The 17,317-nt window shown below is 37.0% G+C and overlaps 4 protein-coding genes across 4 annotated transcripts; 3 read left to right on the top strand and 1 right to left on the bottom strand.

The window, feature by feature from the left end:
* Positions 1-510: 510 nt before the first annotated feature.
* Positions 511-3,358, top strand: LOC113712370 (cytochrome b-c1 complex subunit 8). Its single transcript, XM_027235767.2, has 2 exons — positions 511-831; positions 3,095-3,358. Exons 1-2 carry the CDS (start codon positions 662-664, stop codon positions 3,141-3,143), a joined length of 219 nt encoding a protein of 72 aa, XP_027091568.1. The 5' UTR covers positions 511-661; the 3' UTR covers positions 3,144-3,358.
* A 1,791-nt stretch (positions 3,359-5,149) lies between these two features.
* On the top strand, positions 5,150-8,166 carry LOC113696014 (cytochrome P450 714C2-like). Its single transcript, XM_027215301.2, has 5 exons — positions 5,150-5,405; positions 6,249-6,461; positions 6,564-6,813; positions 7,262-7,616; positions 7,725-8,166. Exons 1-5 carry the CDS (start codon positions 5,150-5,152, stop codon positions 8,148-8,150), a joined length of 1,500 nt encoding a protein of 499 aa, XP_027071102.1. The 3' UTR covers positions 8,151-8,166.
* Positions 8,167-8,796: 630 nt separating this feature from the next.
* On the bottom strand, positions 8,797-9,798 carry LOC113696005 (probable protein phosphatase 2C 55). Its single transcript, XM_027215289.1, has one exon. The coding sequence runs from the start codon at positions 9,796-9,798 to the stop codon at positions 8,797-8,799; it is 1,002 nt and encodes a 333-aa protein (XP_027071090.1).
* Positions 9,799-12,903: 3,105 nt separating this feature from the next.
* LOC113712360 (putative B3 domain-containing protein At5g58280) lies at positions 12,904-16,328 on the top strand. Its single transcript, XM_027235755.2, has 8 exons — positions 12,904-13,060; positions 13,505-13,662; positions 14,083-14,148; positions 14,243-14,338; positions 14,763-14,821; positions 14,902-15,061; positions 15,189-15,395; positions 15,759-16,328. Exons 2-8 carry the CDS (start codon positions 13,585-13,587, stop codon positions 15,942-15,944), a joined length of 852 nt encoding a protein of 283 aa, XP_027091556.1. The 5' UTR covers positions 12,904-13,060; positions 13,505-13,584; the 3' UTR covers positions 15,945-16,328.
* The last annotated feature ends 989 nt before the right edge of the window (positions 16,329-17,317 follow it).

Raw genomic sequence — 17,317 nt, 5'->3', positions numbered from 1 at the left:
TCATTCATTTTGTTTAGATTGACTATGGAAGAAAAAGAAGGAAATGGTGAAATTTTATTTGGATTTGAAAAGAAAAGGAAAGATCAGGTGTTAGTTAACGCAAAAGGATGTGAATAAAAATGATTTTTAAAAACAATTAAATTATTCCTTTTAAAATTTGTTCTCTGTCCTTCCATTTCTGTTCACTTTTGGATGAAAAATCAAGTGTCAACAAAATAACTAGATGATTTTCTTTCCTTTTCTTCCCTCTTCAAAAATCAATCTAAACAAGAAAAAAAAAATCATGCTCCTTCAATTCCTTTTTTTTATTTACCCCCAGTGGTTCTCTCAATCCAAACAGCGCCTTAGGGCTCTTATCTGCCAAGCAACGGTTGCATTTAGGTGAACAAAATGATTCTTATCTTAACCCCCACAAAAAATAGAAGAGTACAGTGTCACTTAAAGTAAATGGGCTCAGAAAAAGGAGATGCAATAGACGATGGACAAAAGCCCAGCCCAGTAATCCAAAACAGGCGAGAAAATTTCAAAGTCCACCCTAGATAATCTCTGCCTGGAATGCGAAGCAAAAAACACCCACCAAATTCGTGATTCCCAATTAATTGGTGCATTCGAAACCCTAGAATAGGATTGGATAACTGAATCGGAAAAGCCGAAGAAAAAGATGGGGAAACAGCCGGTGAAGCTGAAGGCGGTGGTGTACGCGCTCTCGCCGTTTCAGCAGAAGATTATGCCTGGCCTCTGGAAGGACATCACCACCAAGATCCACCACAAGGTCTCCGAAAACTGGATCAGCGCCACCCTCTTACTCGGCCCTGTCATTGGCACCTACTCGTAAGAGTACTTTTTCTATACACAAATCCATGTTTGTTATTAGTTTATTCTCAATCTTTCAGTAGATATAGGTTGGTTCTATTCTCCTTGATTTCGGTTCTTGTACTTTATATTTTGATATAAAATTGTGGTCTTGGAAATGATTGGGGGTCAGAGTTTCTTTGTGCTTGCTTCCTTGATTGGCTAAATAGCTAGTGTGTTTTGTCGTAGTTAATTAAATAGGGAAGCGCAACGATGGGACTTGTGTATTATTTGTTGCTGTGTATGATGATTTTGACTGGGCTGAATCTTTTGCTCGGTGATACTGCGCATTTCTATGTATTGGCTTAAGCCTTCGTCTTGCATATTGGACTTCTGACCCGATTAGTGCACAAGTAGTACTGAAAGCATTACGCTTTGTGATGTTTAATGAGTATTGCTACATTACTCTCTTTTTTCGAATTTGTTTGCTATATTATTGCTGTTTCTGAAGGAATTGCTGGGACACAAATCTGTTGTTGGTATAGGAATAGGACTATAATGCGGTATAAGTCCTGGATTTCACATAAGCTATTGCCACTTAGTGGCTGAGCCACGGCCTAGTGCCAGTGGATGGTGTAGTGTACTACTAAATTGATGTCATTATTTTGTAGAGAGAAGTTTGCACCAAGATCTAAAGTTATTTCTTATTCATGTATCAATGTTGTGTTTTAATAGCACCTAACGATTTTACTAAAAGAAGTTAATTGTTTAGGGGGCAATGGGAGGGGAGATGGGCATTTTTCCAATTGTAGGGAGCAATGTCAAGGGAGAAGGCTATTATCCAAATTTTGGGGAACGAGAGTAGTTGTTAGAAAACCTTAAACTGTTAGTAAAGCTCTTATTCCTGTTCTTTAATTTCTGCAAAGTTGAGTGGCTCCGACATTCTTGCAAATCCATGAGTGCTTTTTTTGTTTGCTTACTATAGTTTTAGATGCATATTCCCCACAAGCTTTTAATGAGTTTGGTGGGGATAAGAGTTCAGTTCACTTTTTTTTTATCAGTGGATAATCTAGAGAGAGTATCTTAGATCAGTTAAGGTTTTATATGGTTTGGATTTTGAAGCATTTGCTTTAGTTTTTTAACAATGTACATGCAATGTGAGAAGAATCATCCATATGATTGATGATGTGAGAATCTGAGGGGTCTACTGGGGGTGGGGGGGGGGGCTAAGTGCTTCTTTTGTGTTATTACCAATTCCATGTATGACCCCAAAAAATAAAAAATTGGGGTGTTAAAAATGTTGTTCTTTCATGAGTTTATTTGATAATTGAATTTTAACTGTTGAATCATAAAGATAAAGATAATTATCAGTAGGAAGAGAATAATTATATTTGCCTGCTTTCAGATTGCATTCCATCTGTAGAATGTGAATCAAATTTTCTAATAGACAACCTCCCTTTGATTGGAGCAACTCTGATACATTAAGGGAAGTAAATAATCCTTCTTCCCAGTGTGGCTTCAACAGTTTGTGATTTTAATGACAGAATGTAAGGTTGTGGATGCTTTTACAGATTTGGCTTTTGTGTGGTACTGATTGCACATACGATATCAGAAGTTGCTTTTTGTTGTATGGGGATATGCAGATAACAGATTTTACATGTGCTCTTCAATGTGGGTCTTCTTACTAGGATTGGGTAATACAGTCTAGGCAAGGATGTGAAGTCTCAGAATTGGGGCATTCGTGGCTCTCTTATGTGATTCCGTTTAATCCTGTTCCACTTGTTTCCACATGATAATCACACAATATATCGTCCATATGTTAAGTGCCATAAGAATAATTTCTATATTGGCGAAGTGCAAGAGTTTTTTTTCCCCCTTCCTGATGTTCCAATCCATTTTGTCAGATAAAAATTAACACTGTTCAAAGATAACAAAGACGGATTTTTCTGTGGTTGTCCCTCCTGCTAAATGAGCCTTTGGCATGGAGCCTATTATAGGGGTATTGGTGATGCTACTTTCCTTTCTATGTATGCCTGTTGGGAAATTTTTTCAGATGTATATGACAAGATGAGAAGCTGTAAGTTATGACTTATGAATTGTTCTCCGGTCATTGAGAATGTTGGGAGCACGATTTAAGCTTTTTAGTTGTTTGTGACTGATCCATGCAAAAATTTCATCTTATTCTTGGTGGATTGATTTATGGACTTTGGCAATGGATATGTGTTCTTTAAAATTGCCATATGTTTGGTATCAGATTAAATGAAACTCTAAAACCTACATTCCCGAATGATTAAAAATGCAGGTATGCCCAACACTACAAGGAGGAGGAGAAGCTGGCACACAGATATTGAAGTGATTAATCGTGGAACAGGAATGTCTATTTTTGTTTTCTTGCAAATAAGCTCAATGTTGTGAGGTTTGCTGCAGATGCAGTTGGTTACGCAGTTGTGTTTGCCTGTTCATAGCCAATATCAGTCATGGTATTTAGCGTCTGCTGCTTGGTGACGTGAATCGTTTCTGTTCAAAATATTTATTGTTAAACCTGATTGAGGAGTTGTTTCTCCCATTTTCGTGTTCCAAGCTGACTTATTATCTCTCAACTCGACGTTATCCGCTCAACAATCCCAATCCACCCATCCCCCTCCCCCCTCCCCCCCCCCCCCCCCCCCACACACACACACACACACAAAAGGGGGAAAAAACCCAGGGCAGTGGAAAAGAAAAGGAGATGCTGTCAAGAAAAGGATACAATATTGCAAAGGAAATTTCTGAAAATCGTGGGAAGTGGTGATGCGGGCTAAATACAGAAAGGAACGAATTGACCATATAACGTTGATAGCAGATACCCTATATGCCCTGTGAAAGGATAGAAATCGAGATCAGCTAAATGAAGAGGGAATGTGCTTTACCAATATAGTGAACAGAGCCTGGACTGAGCGCAATGAATATGATAGTTGTAGAGATATTGCAGAAAGGCAAGCAAAATGGATGGCAAAGGAAAACAAAGAAAGATTAGTAATAACAACAAAGAAAGATTATTATTATGTTCTTAGAAGTGTAGGAATGGGGGTGGTAGCTTCCGATAGCGATGATTCCTTTACTGCAGTATGGGCATTGGTGGAGAAGAAAAGAAGCCATAAAGCTCTAGATGATGCCGGGGCAGTCAAGTTGGTGGAGGAACCGGTACAATGGCTGAATAAGGCGGCGAAGCTAAGGTCCCATCAATCAGCTCCTATTTGCATTGTTGAATTACAATTACAACTGAATGAAATTGATCCAAGGGCTGTAATGTAGTATTAGTGTAATAAGACTAATTTAATGATGGTGAATTAGATAGCACATCCACTTAATCAAATAATTAAGGTTAAAAAATCCCATTGGGCAGAGAAGGAGAATATAAGGGCCAAACTTGCTTGGTTTAGCGTGAAGAAAGGGCTAAAAAAGAAAAAAAAATTGATCTGCAAGAGGCAGCGCAAATCGTGTGCAAGAAAGAATATTAGAATTATGTCACTTGTCAAAATATTAGGAAGGCACGTGGCAAAAAGGGAGGTGAAAAATTAAAGTATTGTTTGATAATTCAAATCAATACTCAAATTTAATGGATTCAGATGTTAATATGTTCAAAAGTGTTTAATAACAAAAAAAATAGAATGTATAAATTCATTAAATGACATTGAATTTTTTAGATAAAATTTGCTCTCAAAAATAAATGATAAACAATGCACTGTCACTTAATGTAATATATATTTAAATATATCAAATTTAGTACTGAACATTTCAATAATTTAATGAATTTAAATTTCACATTTAAAATTTCAGTTTTCAAATTCTAGTTTTATCGTACTAAAGTTCCCTTCCTTCTTATATACACAATGTGCCTGGCTTTGTGGGACTCAAAAGCAAAATCAAATAACCCAAAAATTGCAATACCATAAATGCAATTATGTTATATTGCTATCGTAGTTCATGTCGTGGTTATTTATTTTAATTCTTCCTTTCTCTTTCTTATTTGCATTAATCTATTCATATCAATGCTGTATAATGCTCAATCACCCATATAGCGAAATGGAACCCGTAAAGTATATACCTTTTTTTCTTGTATGACACCGTAACAGCATTATTTACATTTACCAAATTTAAGACTTGGAAAATCTTTTATTGGAAACTAATTTGTAATTTTACGGCTAGTAAAGTAATTGTATTCTGTTTAGCTTTCTTGTTTCTAAATTAATTCTTAACACCATCTAATTACATCCACCATTTCAATAGTATTATACATAATAACATTTAAAAAACCATCAAAGATAAAAATTATTCCACTCAAATTTTCTAGTAGTAGCGACAAGTGAAATTAGATATGGAGGTTCAAATTTTAGTGAAAGCGGTGGTGTCCATTACTTTGGTTGGCATCCTGGGTGGCTTGGTTTTCCGTCTGTATAGAGAACTAGTGGGCAATCCAGAGAAGATTAGGTCGGCCCTGCGGAAACAAGGGATAGGCGGACCACCGCCCACTCTTTTGCTTGGCAACGTACTGGAGATGAAGAAGGCTCGAACCGCCACCAACTGTGCTAATGCTCTTTTCCCCTTTATTGGACCCTGGCATAACAAATATGGTAGATTTAAGCAAATACTAATGCATTAAGTCACAATTTTTCCTTTCCTTGATTTCATCACGGCATTCAGCTGTTCAACAACTCATCAGTATACATGTAGTTGATTTGTATTTTCATATATGTATATATATATATATATACTAGCAGTCCTACGATTAGAATATCCCAGTTCTAGCGTATCCGGTGGATGTGGGAATCATCAGGAAACTTCAATCCACCGTAGCTGAATAGGGTAGGGAAGGTGGTGGTAATGCCTTGGACAGTTTGCATTGATGTTAAACGTGGGGCGGAGGCGTTTGTACATGTTTCGACTCTTTGGTAGTATCTGCGGTTAATTTGTGTCAGTAGTTTGGCGTTAAAGCGTTTTTGAGCTGATTAATTAATTTGTCCCGATATGAACCCGTGTACATTTACCTGTGGAATGGTGGTCTATCAGTAGGCCGAGTTTGCAGACTTTGAGGTAAGGAATTAATCGTAAAACATGAGAGGAGAGAATCATCAAAGATTAAAGTGATGAAAGTACCTTGTCCACCCTCAAGAAAACCTATGCAATTCTAAGTGTAATAAAAAAGGATCATTAAGTTCTTCACCCTTCTCTAGAAAAATAAATAAAACTACCAGTTTAACTCGGAGTTAGTAGAGTTTGAGACAACCTATTGACTAATATCTACTATATATAATTGAGCATTGCCATTGTTTTTCCGGCCAACAGAGGACGTATGGTTGAACACTGTCATTCTCCAATTTCTCATTTTTATAAGCTCAGTTGTCAGAGTTGGCTGTGACGTTTGGTTTGATATAGCAGCATATAGACGTTACGTTGCATTAATCCGCATGCTGCAGGTCATGTCTTTGTGTTTTCTATTGGAGTCATTCCAATATTACATGTGACCCAACCAGACATGGTGAGGGAGATCACCACATGCACATCCCTGGACTCCTACTTAGCAAAAAACCGTGCCTATTTGCTTGGTCGGGGCATTCTGACTTCGAACGGAAATCAATGGGCTCATCAGAGGAAGATCATTGCACCAGAATTCCATGGTCAAGGTATTATATAGCACATTACCACGTACATCTGGCGATTAAAAGTACTTGTTCTATTCGACTGTCTTACTTCTTGCATTTTTATCTGACCTTGTATGTTTAAACCCTTATGGGGAATGATAAAGCTGATTCGAGAGTCTGCCATGACTTTAATAGACGTGTGGAACAACATGATTGAGGCCAAAGGTGGTGTAGCTGATATAAAGATTGACCAGCATATGAGGAGCTTCTCAGGCGATGTAATATCGAAAGCATGCTTCGGGAGCGATTATTCAAAAGGAGGAGAGATCTTCGTCAAACTCAGAGCTCTTCTGGAATGTGCTTCCAAGAAGGGTTTCAGCTTTGGCATTCCATTCATGAAGTATACTTTCTTCTATGCCCTCTACAAACAAAGAATTAATTTATTCATGAATGTTTGACAAACAAACTTTCTGAATTCTATTTGGGTTTCCGAATGCATCACGAGAAGCCGGGCCAAAGGCGTCGTCTTTGAGGTTATTCAGATAAATGCGTGCTTGAGCAGATAATCTATTCATGCACACAGCCCACGTTCAGATGAAAGTTCTAATTTACCACCCTGTTTGCATATTTAGTTTAATTTGCCAAACGTGATCCTCCTAATTTAGCTCCAATTATGTTGGTTTTTGCTTTTAATTTTTAGTGCATACGCAAATGGCAAAGAATTCCTCGATATAAATGGTTTCATTAGTTGCTGCTTCTGTTTAGCTGTCAATCTTTTGAAGCGCTCTCTATCAGTGTTGACCAAAAAATAAAAAAGAGAGTGAATTTAAGGTAGTTAAATTAAACAGGTACCTTCCCACAAAGAGCAACAGGGAAGCATGGGCATTGGAGAAGGATTTGAGAACATTGATTTTGAGGGTTGTGAAGGAAAGGAATGAAAGTGGTGACGAGAAGGACCTGCTGCAAACCGTTCTGGAAGGAGCTAAGAACAGTGAACTGAGCCCAGATGCAATCGACAGCTTCATAGTCGACAACTGCAAAAACATATACTTGGCTGACTTTGAAACCACTGCCCTGGCAGCCACATGTTGTTTGATGCTGTTAGCAGCTAATCCAGAATGGCAGGAACGCGTTCGTGGTGAGGTCCTTGGCGTTTGTGATGGCCAAGCTCCTGACAGCGACACGATTAGGAAAATGAAGGTGGTACACTAGAAATTACTCAAATTATTAGTCCTGCTTTCTTGGTTTTTAGTTGCTAGAAATTAAATTAAGTATACTGGTTATTTTGCTGAGTGGTACTAATTGTTGCAGCTAAGTATGGCGATTAATGAGTCCTTACGCCTCTATCCTCCAGTTGCGATCATGTCTAGAGAGGTTTTCGAGGAAATGAAATTTGGGGGCGTTCACGTACCAAAAGGCGTGAATATTTGGGCACTCGTCTTGACTTTACACACAGATTCTGAAGTCTGGGGAGCAGATTCCTACCAGTTCAATCCAGACAGGTTTGCAAATGGGATCGCTGGGGCTTGCAAGCTTCCGCACTTATATATGCCATTTGGAGTTGGCCCAAGGGTGTGCCTTGGACAGCACTTGGCATCGGCGGAACTCAAGAATTTGTTGTCTCTCATTTTGTCAAATTTCACTTTTACCCTCTCCCCTACTTATATTCATTCCCCGACTTTAAACCTGGTTATAGAGCCCGAACATGGAGTTGATCTGAATGTGAAGAAGCTATAAGCACTTCTCCAGCGGGATTTGGACGTATTGATAAATTGGAGCCTAATTTACTGTATATTGTACCATGGATATCCTCTCCTGCTTTCCATTCAGTCAGAGGTGAAAAATTTGTAACCTAGTAACATATAAATCTTGGATTTCTTAGGTAATATGTGATTTGAGAAAGCAGTTTCAAATCAAATAGCTTGTGAATAGTCGCTAATTGAGATGCTTCTATTCAACCTATTTCAGTCGGAAATGGAAAATTGTATAAGCATGAAGGAGTGAATTAAACTAAATTAAAGCATCTGAAGAGAAACTGCATAATAACCATATAGTCATTTATTTTGTGGACTACATGGTTACGTATCCAAATCACGTAGCTAGTGCCAAAATGCTGAGTAATCAATCGAGTTAAAGTAGATAAACAGTTTAAAGGATTAACAATTTATGTGGAGTGATTGGTAATAAGGCCTTCCTGGGATTGATTAGAAAAAAAAAAAAAACAATTGCATTGATTGAGCAAACACGAATACATTCGAAGGTGTTGCTTCTAGTAGGTGTACAAATACATTCAAAGGTTTTGGTTCTAGTAGTTGTACATTATCGTTAGAACCGAATTAACTCGTCTATAAGAGTTACAAATTGATCCTAGTACTTAATCTGATCATTGGATCCAAGCAACTATTACAGTAATATCGTCAACTTTTCCTCCTTTGTGACTGTGGCCTGCTTCTCTTGATTTTCTTGCAAAGGGTGTATCTGCAGCATACCTATCAAACGAATTATAGAGTGCAAGATTTGCTATAGTACAAGCCATGTAGTCAGGTTTGTCGCCTTTATTGCTGCTTGACTTGATAACTTCTTCGATCTCAAATCCATGCAGATTATCAAAAACACCATCAGTCCCAGCAACAACAATGTCGCCTTTTTGAACCGCAACTTGTAATTCCTGTGCCAAGCTAGGATCATCCTTGGAATTTCCCAACTGATACGGACAGTTGAAGTAATGCTGCTGCACGGGTGACTGATACACGACTTTCCCATCTCGTACGACTATAAAACCACTGTCACCGACGTTTGCGGCCTGCAATGCGTTACCCGAAAGTGTAATGATGCAGGCGGTGGATGATCCTGGAGCCTTAGTATTGGAATAGGCTTCTTGCATAACCCTCTTCGGATTCACTGCTCCATTAGGCTCAGATTCGGCAGCAACCCTCGAATTCTTCATGAGATCCCTTGCGTATTTTCCTGCATCTATACCTTGCTTGCACCAGCCACCAACACCATCCGCGACTCCAATTGTCTGCGCCTCTAAGCTTACGAAGTGAGCATCGTCCCCTTCGGGCTTTTCAGGGTTATCTTTGGGAAGATAAGCGGACCCCGCAACCATCTTCAGACCTACTGACGGAGTAGCACTGCTCTTCTTAGAGTTAAACTCAACGGGCAAGAAATCTGATGCTGCTGTTGGAATCCATCGCCGGAAGTCGGATGCTTCCGCGGAAACCCGTTGCCAAGGGTTAAGCTCAACGGGCAAGATATCTTTTACTGCTACTGCTAATACTGTGGGAGCAAAGCGCCTGTAATCGGATGCTTCCATTGGAGCCCATTGCCTGTTATCCGACGGGTCTGCTGGAACCCAATAATTTCTTATTGTGTACGGATTCATTCTAACAGGAGAGTTATTACCTTTTCTTTCATGAAAGAAATTAGTCCCGTAACAGTTTGAATTATAATGATGATGCTCCCAACTTTCAGACGATCGGGGCCTCTTTAAGGTAGCCATGCATTAGTGAACTTAATATCACACCAACTAATTAATGCGTGAAATTAAACAAAAGACAACACTAGTAATTAAAGAACTAGAGAAGAAGGATTGATCAGAAGGAGAACCCTCTGGGGAAAAGGTTGACAGTAATTTGAAAATCTAACTAAGAAACGGCAAAGATGCTGAATGAATGAAAGAAAAAGCTCCATAAGGGAGTGCAGGACATACGTATCATATTATATAGACTATAGTGAAATCCGCGGCCGTAGAGCAGCCCTCCTCCTATTTCGATTCGGATACGGAAAGCTAGGTAAAGTAGTGTTGGAGTTCCACTTCTATATCCTTGTGACATATTTTCTATGCCAATCCAATGCCACCTCTAATATGTCGCCAAGTGTCCTGTTATTATTTGCACTTTAATTTTTTAATAATTCAAATTGGTTTGGTTTAACACAAATTTTCTCTACCCTCTAAAACTTTGAACCAAAATTAACCGACCGGTCTAATTCAAATACCATAACCACTCACGATCTGTTGCATTGGGGAAAAAGAAAAAGAAAACCTAAACAAAATTGCCTCCAAACTCTTTCATCGGTGATTGCTTTGAACAAAGCCAAAAAGAGACAATCGGCAGTGGAGACAAGGAATAACATAATAAATATTTGGAAACAAAGAAGTCCAATTATGCACAGAATCTGGGATGATGGCTTCAGGTTCAGAGAACTTTCCATGGAGATTTCTATCCATGAAGTCCTGAGTTTTTCCTAAGTCAGCAGTAGCTTGCATTGTGCTGGTTACTTTTCGAACCCAGAAAGGATTTGAAACAAAAGTACCCCAAATGCATAAATATCACTTTTCTCTGTAAACCGGCCAGTAGGACTGTACTCAGGAGCCAAATATCCCATCGCAGCGCTATCCTTGAGTGCTGAGAAGACAGTATCATTAGTAAGTAATTTGTGGAGACCCGAATCAGAAAGCAAAGGTCTGTTTCGTTGATCAATCAGCACATTCGCAGCAGAAATGTTTTGGTGAACAAGGGCAGGTTTATTCACCTTGTATCCATGTAAATACTCAATACCTGCTCATATTTATTATGTTATTCCTTGTCTCTACTGCCGATTGTCTCTTTTTGGCTTTGTTTAAAGCAATCATCGATGAAAGAGTTTGGAGGCAATTTTGTTTAGGTTTTCTTTTTCTTTTTCCCCAATGCAACAGATCGTGAGTGGTTATGGTATTTGAATTAGACCAGTCGGTTAATTTTGGTTCAAAGTTTTAGAGAGTAGAGAAAATTTGTGTTAAACCAAACCAATTTGAATTATTAAAAAATTAAAGTGCAAATAATAACAGGACACTTGGCGACATATTAGAGGTGGCATTGGATTGGCATAGAAAATATGTCACTGAGGATCCCAAGTGTTCATTATTATCGTTAAAGGCTACAATAATTTTAATGTGATGAATATTATCTGAGAAATATTAGGACTACTGTAACCGTTAGATACAGAGCGTCATGTATGCCATATACAAATGAAAACAAAGAGTTTTTGTAAATGAGTATGACAACAAGAAAGATATGAAATATCTAAGAAAAATTTGTGCAATGAAATTTCAAGGAAACTTAATTAACAATATTAATAAACATATTTCTTTCACCTTTAATTATATGAGTTTTAATATGTAAAAACTATGTGTAGATGAGGTTGGATTGAAGATTATTTGAATTTTTTTTTTATGAGAATAATAGTGTAATTATTTTTTATGTGATGTATGTGATATAAAAATATATGTTGAGAAGATAAAAAGATGATTAAAAAACATATCCATCATACAGTCAAAAAAAAATTTTGAAAAAAGATTTTGAATCCAAATTTTTAAAGTTTTTATTTGGGATAACAGACTTCATTATGATTTTGAAGTTATATTCAACAGCGCATGATTAAAAAAGTGAAAAAAATAAAGTGCTTTTAATTTTGCTGAACAATTCATAAGGATGAATTACCTGCAAAGTCTTGTTCTTTTACTAGAAATCCTACTTATTTCAAACATTTTTATTTCTACAATTTAGTCCTTGAACGTATTTTGGATATCTATTCAATAGCCCACGCAGTTTCTCTATAAATCAAATAGTTGCTTTAATTAAGTAGTTTCTGGCTACCAACTAAAACAAAAGATACAGCAATTAAGCTGCATGAAATTAAACATAACAGTAGAAACTAGACATGAAGATAATTGAACATATCAAGGAATTGGGATTAATTACTTTCATTGATATGCTTCACGAGTTTTGACTAGACTATCGAACCTTTCCCAGATAGTAAGAGGTCACAAAATACTTGGATACAAACATTAAGGAAAGGAAAATTAGAATAAAAGTTCCATTTGGGGGATCAACTTCCATCATTACGATGAAAGTGGGGGCATAAGAGAGATAGAGATCAAAAAAAATCTTATTTTCTTTTTTTTGCAAAATCTAATTTTCTGTCTCCTCCTCTCCTATCTCTTTTTCCTTATTAGTATTGATAAGCATAACAAAGAAATTTGAGAAAATCCTTTTATTGTTATATTTTTGGAACTCTTAGAGTGAAAAAAAAAGAGAAGAATAACCATTCCCACTTTTTTTTATTTTAATTATACATAAAAAGGGTAAATACATAAAAAAAAATTTCAAACACACTGGTCAGGTTAACAATGGAAAAAAAGACTAAAAAATAATATTATGGAATAAAATGATTGTAACACTATAATTTAAATGGATAAAGCGATAAATAACCGTAGTAATGCTATAAAATAAAAGGGTGTTTTTATTCAAATTTCGTTAACATGAGTTGAATTGCCTATGAGGATGAAGTGAGGAAAAACTAACATTATAGGGTAAATTGATAATAGTGATATAGTTTGAAGGGGTAAAGTGATAATAATCCAAATTAAAATACCAGAGTAGGTGTGAATCGGCGGGTAAACAAACCTTTTCAAATTTCAAATGAGGGCCATTTTTTTTTCCTTGTATTTTCTTGCCTTTTTGCCTGCCAGGCCCGCCGATCATCTCGTGTCTGTTTCATTATGTTGAGTATTGACAGTATGCATTCCACAACTCAACTCGGTTGCTAACCTTTTCGTCTTCTCCCTCAGGCTTCAGCTGTGGGGTTACTAAAATGTTTTCTTGGTAAGTTCCAATCTTTTCTTATTTTGAGCTTACTGCAGCTATATTTCTTTCTTCTTTTTTGTTCTTTGTTATTTTCAGTAAGAAAAGACAACGGGGTTGCGGTAATCTCTATTAGCGGGATTCTTTCTTCATGTGTCTTATTATATTTCTCAATTTTCATAATTTTAGATGCTGGTTTATGCTTGTCGCCTCTTTTTTTTTTTTTTTTTCCTCTTTTTGAAGGTGAAAAAAACGAACCAAAGCGTTTCCGTAGATAATAATTGATTAGCATGGGTTTTATTTATTTATTATTTTTTGCAAATGGGAGAATGATCATGATTGTGATGTCAAAAAAGAAAAAGGCAAAAAAATGAGGATTAATTATTTTTGAGATTCCTCGATCTGGGATTCTGTTAATTTCTTTGCTATGCATAACCAACGATTGGGCGGACGTTAATCGTTCAGGAGATTCTATATTTATTGGTTCAACATCACAAGTTTTAGCCCATTGGCCATCTAAGTTCTTGAAGGATAGTTGGCAACAAATGGCAAAAGACAACGATGCCAACACTTATGAAGAAGCTCGTAAGCAAAGGGTTTTGGACAACAAGAAAAGATTCGAGGTAGTATCCTTCTTCTCCTTTTCTTTCTTTTTTCCACCTTTTTCTTCCATGTCTGTACCTTTCAACTGTCTACTTCTATCACTCTGTCCTCTTCCCTCAATGTGTTGGTACATTAGTTCGCTTCTTTCTCTGTCTCCAACGACCCATCCTCGTATACATATGTTTACAATTTTGTACGAAGAATACTTTTTCAAGAGAAGTCAACATGTTTTCAAATTAAGAAATGAGATGAAATCAAGCATTTCTTTATTATCACAAAATCAGGGACATGGAACTTCTTTTGCCACATTTATAACAGTAGTCCACATTTGTATGTTGCTGCTGTGGTACTACAAATTAACTGCCACAAAAAAATAGAGTTAAATTTGTCTCTATCATTCATTCTTTTTTTCTTTTTTCTTTTTTTATCCTGTGTGAAAGGATCTGGGGATTTTGAGCATCTCCAAAAGCCTTTCTGAGGTGTCAAAGTCTGAGAAGAAGTCACAGGTAAAACTATTCATTTTTCCTTTACTAAAATTTTCAGTTTTACGAGTCTTTAGGTTCTTTAATCACTGTTTTTCTCCCTCATTATGCCAAGCAGCGAAGCCTTAGTAGGCCAAAACCAAACGATGTTTACATGGTGGAGCCAAGACGGTCATCACGTGCGCGCACTCAGGTTACTTCATACCGCGATGATGTAAGTAACTATATGTTTTGATCTTCCCAGCCTCGAGTTTAGAACAAATGCTCCTGACATATTTGCTCACCTGTGCCTGAGTTCTGGTTTCATGCTTCCAATCAGATAGATCTAAGATTGAAGAAATTCATAGTTTCTTATTCCTGTTCATGATAAACTCAGAGGGCCTCCATATTTTAAATCATAACTACAAACGCAAAGCAAAAGGTCAATTATTATATGCCTGTTTCTTTTCTGCCAATGTCCTGACTCTGAGACAGTGATCTACATATTCGGAGTGTTATCTCATGCAGATCATTTCATCCTATTATCTCCTGTTAATCGTTCGTTGATGCTTACTAAGTTTTTTAGAAGCAAAAGCATAGGTCTGTTCTCCAGCATTTAGTTGTGATAAATTGCCTAATAAGTTGCTCCTTAACAACAGGTAGATGTAGACCTTCCACGTATGCGGAAGAGATCAAAGTGGAGTTCTTCATGGGCAAGGTAATATAATTGTCTTTCTCTATTTATTATTGCCATGTGGTTTGGCCAAATTTCTGCTAATACTAATCCTGGACTGGCAGTTATCTGGCTAGACCAATGGAAGAAGTTAGAGCTGCGTCATATGAAGAAAGATCTCGCGCACGGCTGTCTGCTGAGAAGCTCCAAAGCAACTTACAGTTAGAGAATCCATCCTTTATCAAATCAATGGTTCGGTCTCATGTTTATAGTTGTTTCTGGTTGGTAAGTAGCTGTACATTGCCAATGTTAAAACAGCATGTGTGGGATGGGGAGAAGAGAAGAGTTGCAGAATATCATGGTTAACATGCACAAATCCCTCTTTAACTCTTCTATTCGATGCAATGATCAGGGGCTTCCAAGTTCATTTTGTGAGGACCATTTGCCCAAGTCTACTGTAGATATGGTTTTAGAGGATGAGGAAGGCTTAGAGTTTGAGGCTGTCTACATTAGCAAGAGAAGTGGGCTTAGTGGTGGATGGAGAGCATTTGCTCTGGAACATAAACTGGATGATGGTGATGCTTTAGTATTTGAGTTGATTGAGCCAACGAGATTCAAGGTTGGTGGAATTACTACATTTGTTATATGCTCCAATTTATTATCATAAGAATATGGAAGTAAACTTAAAGTTAGCATGGTTGTTCTTTAAATCGAATGTTCAAGCTTCCAGCTTGGGAAGAGTTCATCTCGTTCCTATCTCTAGTAATCTCCTCCTTCACGTGTTCTTTTTTCTTTCTTTCTTAAACAACAATAGTTTCCGAGTTTCTGTCACTAAAACACACGCCCTGAAGTCCAAACAATCATCTATTCGCTGGAATGCAGTAGCTTCAAATATGGTGCTTTTGCTTGGTTGCTAATGGTAGTTGGAATGCCAATTCTTTCTGGGACAGTGATTATGAATCATTGGTACAATTTCCTGCAGGTTTACATAGTCAGAGCTGTCAGCTGCTCTAAGCAAGAGGAAGGAGGAAGTGATGCTGGAGAAACACCAAAAGAGAAGACGAAGCAGAGAAAGAAAGACAACACTCGATCAAAAGATTCAATACGGCCAGAAGAAGATGCTTCCTCAAAGGCTTCAGGTCGGAGGCGGAGTAGCAGACTAAAGTGATTTCAGATTTCAAGTATGTCAAAGCTTTGTTTTTTCGCCTGAAGAAGGTATTCCTTGTTGAAGGCTTTAGGATGGAGTAGCAGCAGCATATTAAAGTGATTTCAGCTCACAAGTATGGCAAAGCTTTGTTTTTGTTGAGGGCAAGACGTACAAATCGAAAATGTATTTCCAATTCCTCGTATAGGATTGTGAGTGACGGATGGGTTTCTTGTTGATATTTGCTTCGGCGCCATTTTTTTGGCTGCAACCAAGTGGAGTATAGTAGTTGGTCGCTTCATTTGTTAACTACAAATCTGCAATGACTTGCTGTTCTGCAGAATTGGTGATTAACTATTGGGTTAATTGCAATTTACCCCCTGAAGGTAAACCCTGATTTTTACTTTATTTCCTAACCTTTATTTTGTGTCACTTAACCATCTAAGAGATAAAAATACCCCTCTATCATGTAAGTTTTTTTTCTTTTTTTTTTTCCTCTCCTCTCTTTTTTATTCCAAATTAGCTTTCTTTTACCAAATTTTTATTTCTAAGAAAATAATAAATTTCTCTAACAAAAAATTTAGGATGTCCATTCTCCAATTTACAAAATTAGAATAATTATATATATTTTTTACCAATCAATTTCATCTATTTTTTAATTTAAGAAATTAAAAAAATTATTCTATTTCCTTATAATTACACCATCCACAATCAATTACGCATTCTTACAATCATTCACATATCCGCACCAGACATTTTTTTGTGGTTCTTCCTATAATGAGTTTTTGTTTATTAGGATATTTTTTATCCTTTTTTTTTAAATAATCAAATGTTAGTAATCGTTTCGCACGAAAGCTTACCACCATCAATTTAGAGTGGTCAAAATCAAATTGCAAGTTAAAACTCAATGATTAAAGTAGAAATTTTGAAAATAAAAACTTAGAATAATAGAGAGGTATATTTGCCTCTTAAGGGGCCAATTGACAAAAAAATAAAAGTTAGGGTGATTTCTTAAGGGAATAAATTGACAGTAACCCTTAACTATTTATTATGGCAGCCAAAGGGGTGTACTCAGAACAGGTTTGGTCGCCAAGATTTCCATCCCTCCAATATACAAAACCAGTAATTACTTCCCTTTTTTCACATGTCCCCATCTTTTTTTATCTCTTTATCTTATCTGAAGGTTTGCTGCACTTATCATGCAACTTTTTCCTACAGTCAATTATTACTAGTGTTTCAGATTAAGACATCACTCACCATGTTCTTCCCACGTGACAGTTTTACAGATGTATATTCTGCACGATTGCTACAGGTATACCCTTATGGACCAATATGGCATATGATAACTCAGCTACTTGATGGTCCATCTGGAATGGATTACAAATTTATCCGGAAAC

This window comes from Coffea arabica, chromosome 1e (assembly GCF_036785885.1).
Source record: "Coffea arabica cultivar ET-39 chromosome 1e, Coffea Arabica ET-39 HiFi, whole genome shotgun sequence".
In the NCBI taxonomy this organism is placed as follows: Eukaryota; Viridiplantae; Streptophyta; class Magnoliopsida; order Gentianales; family Rubiaceae; genus Coffea; species Coffea arabica.
This window is presented reverse-complemented; position numbering and strand designations above follow the sequence as displayed.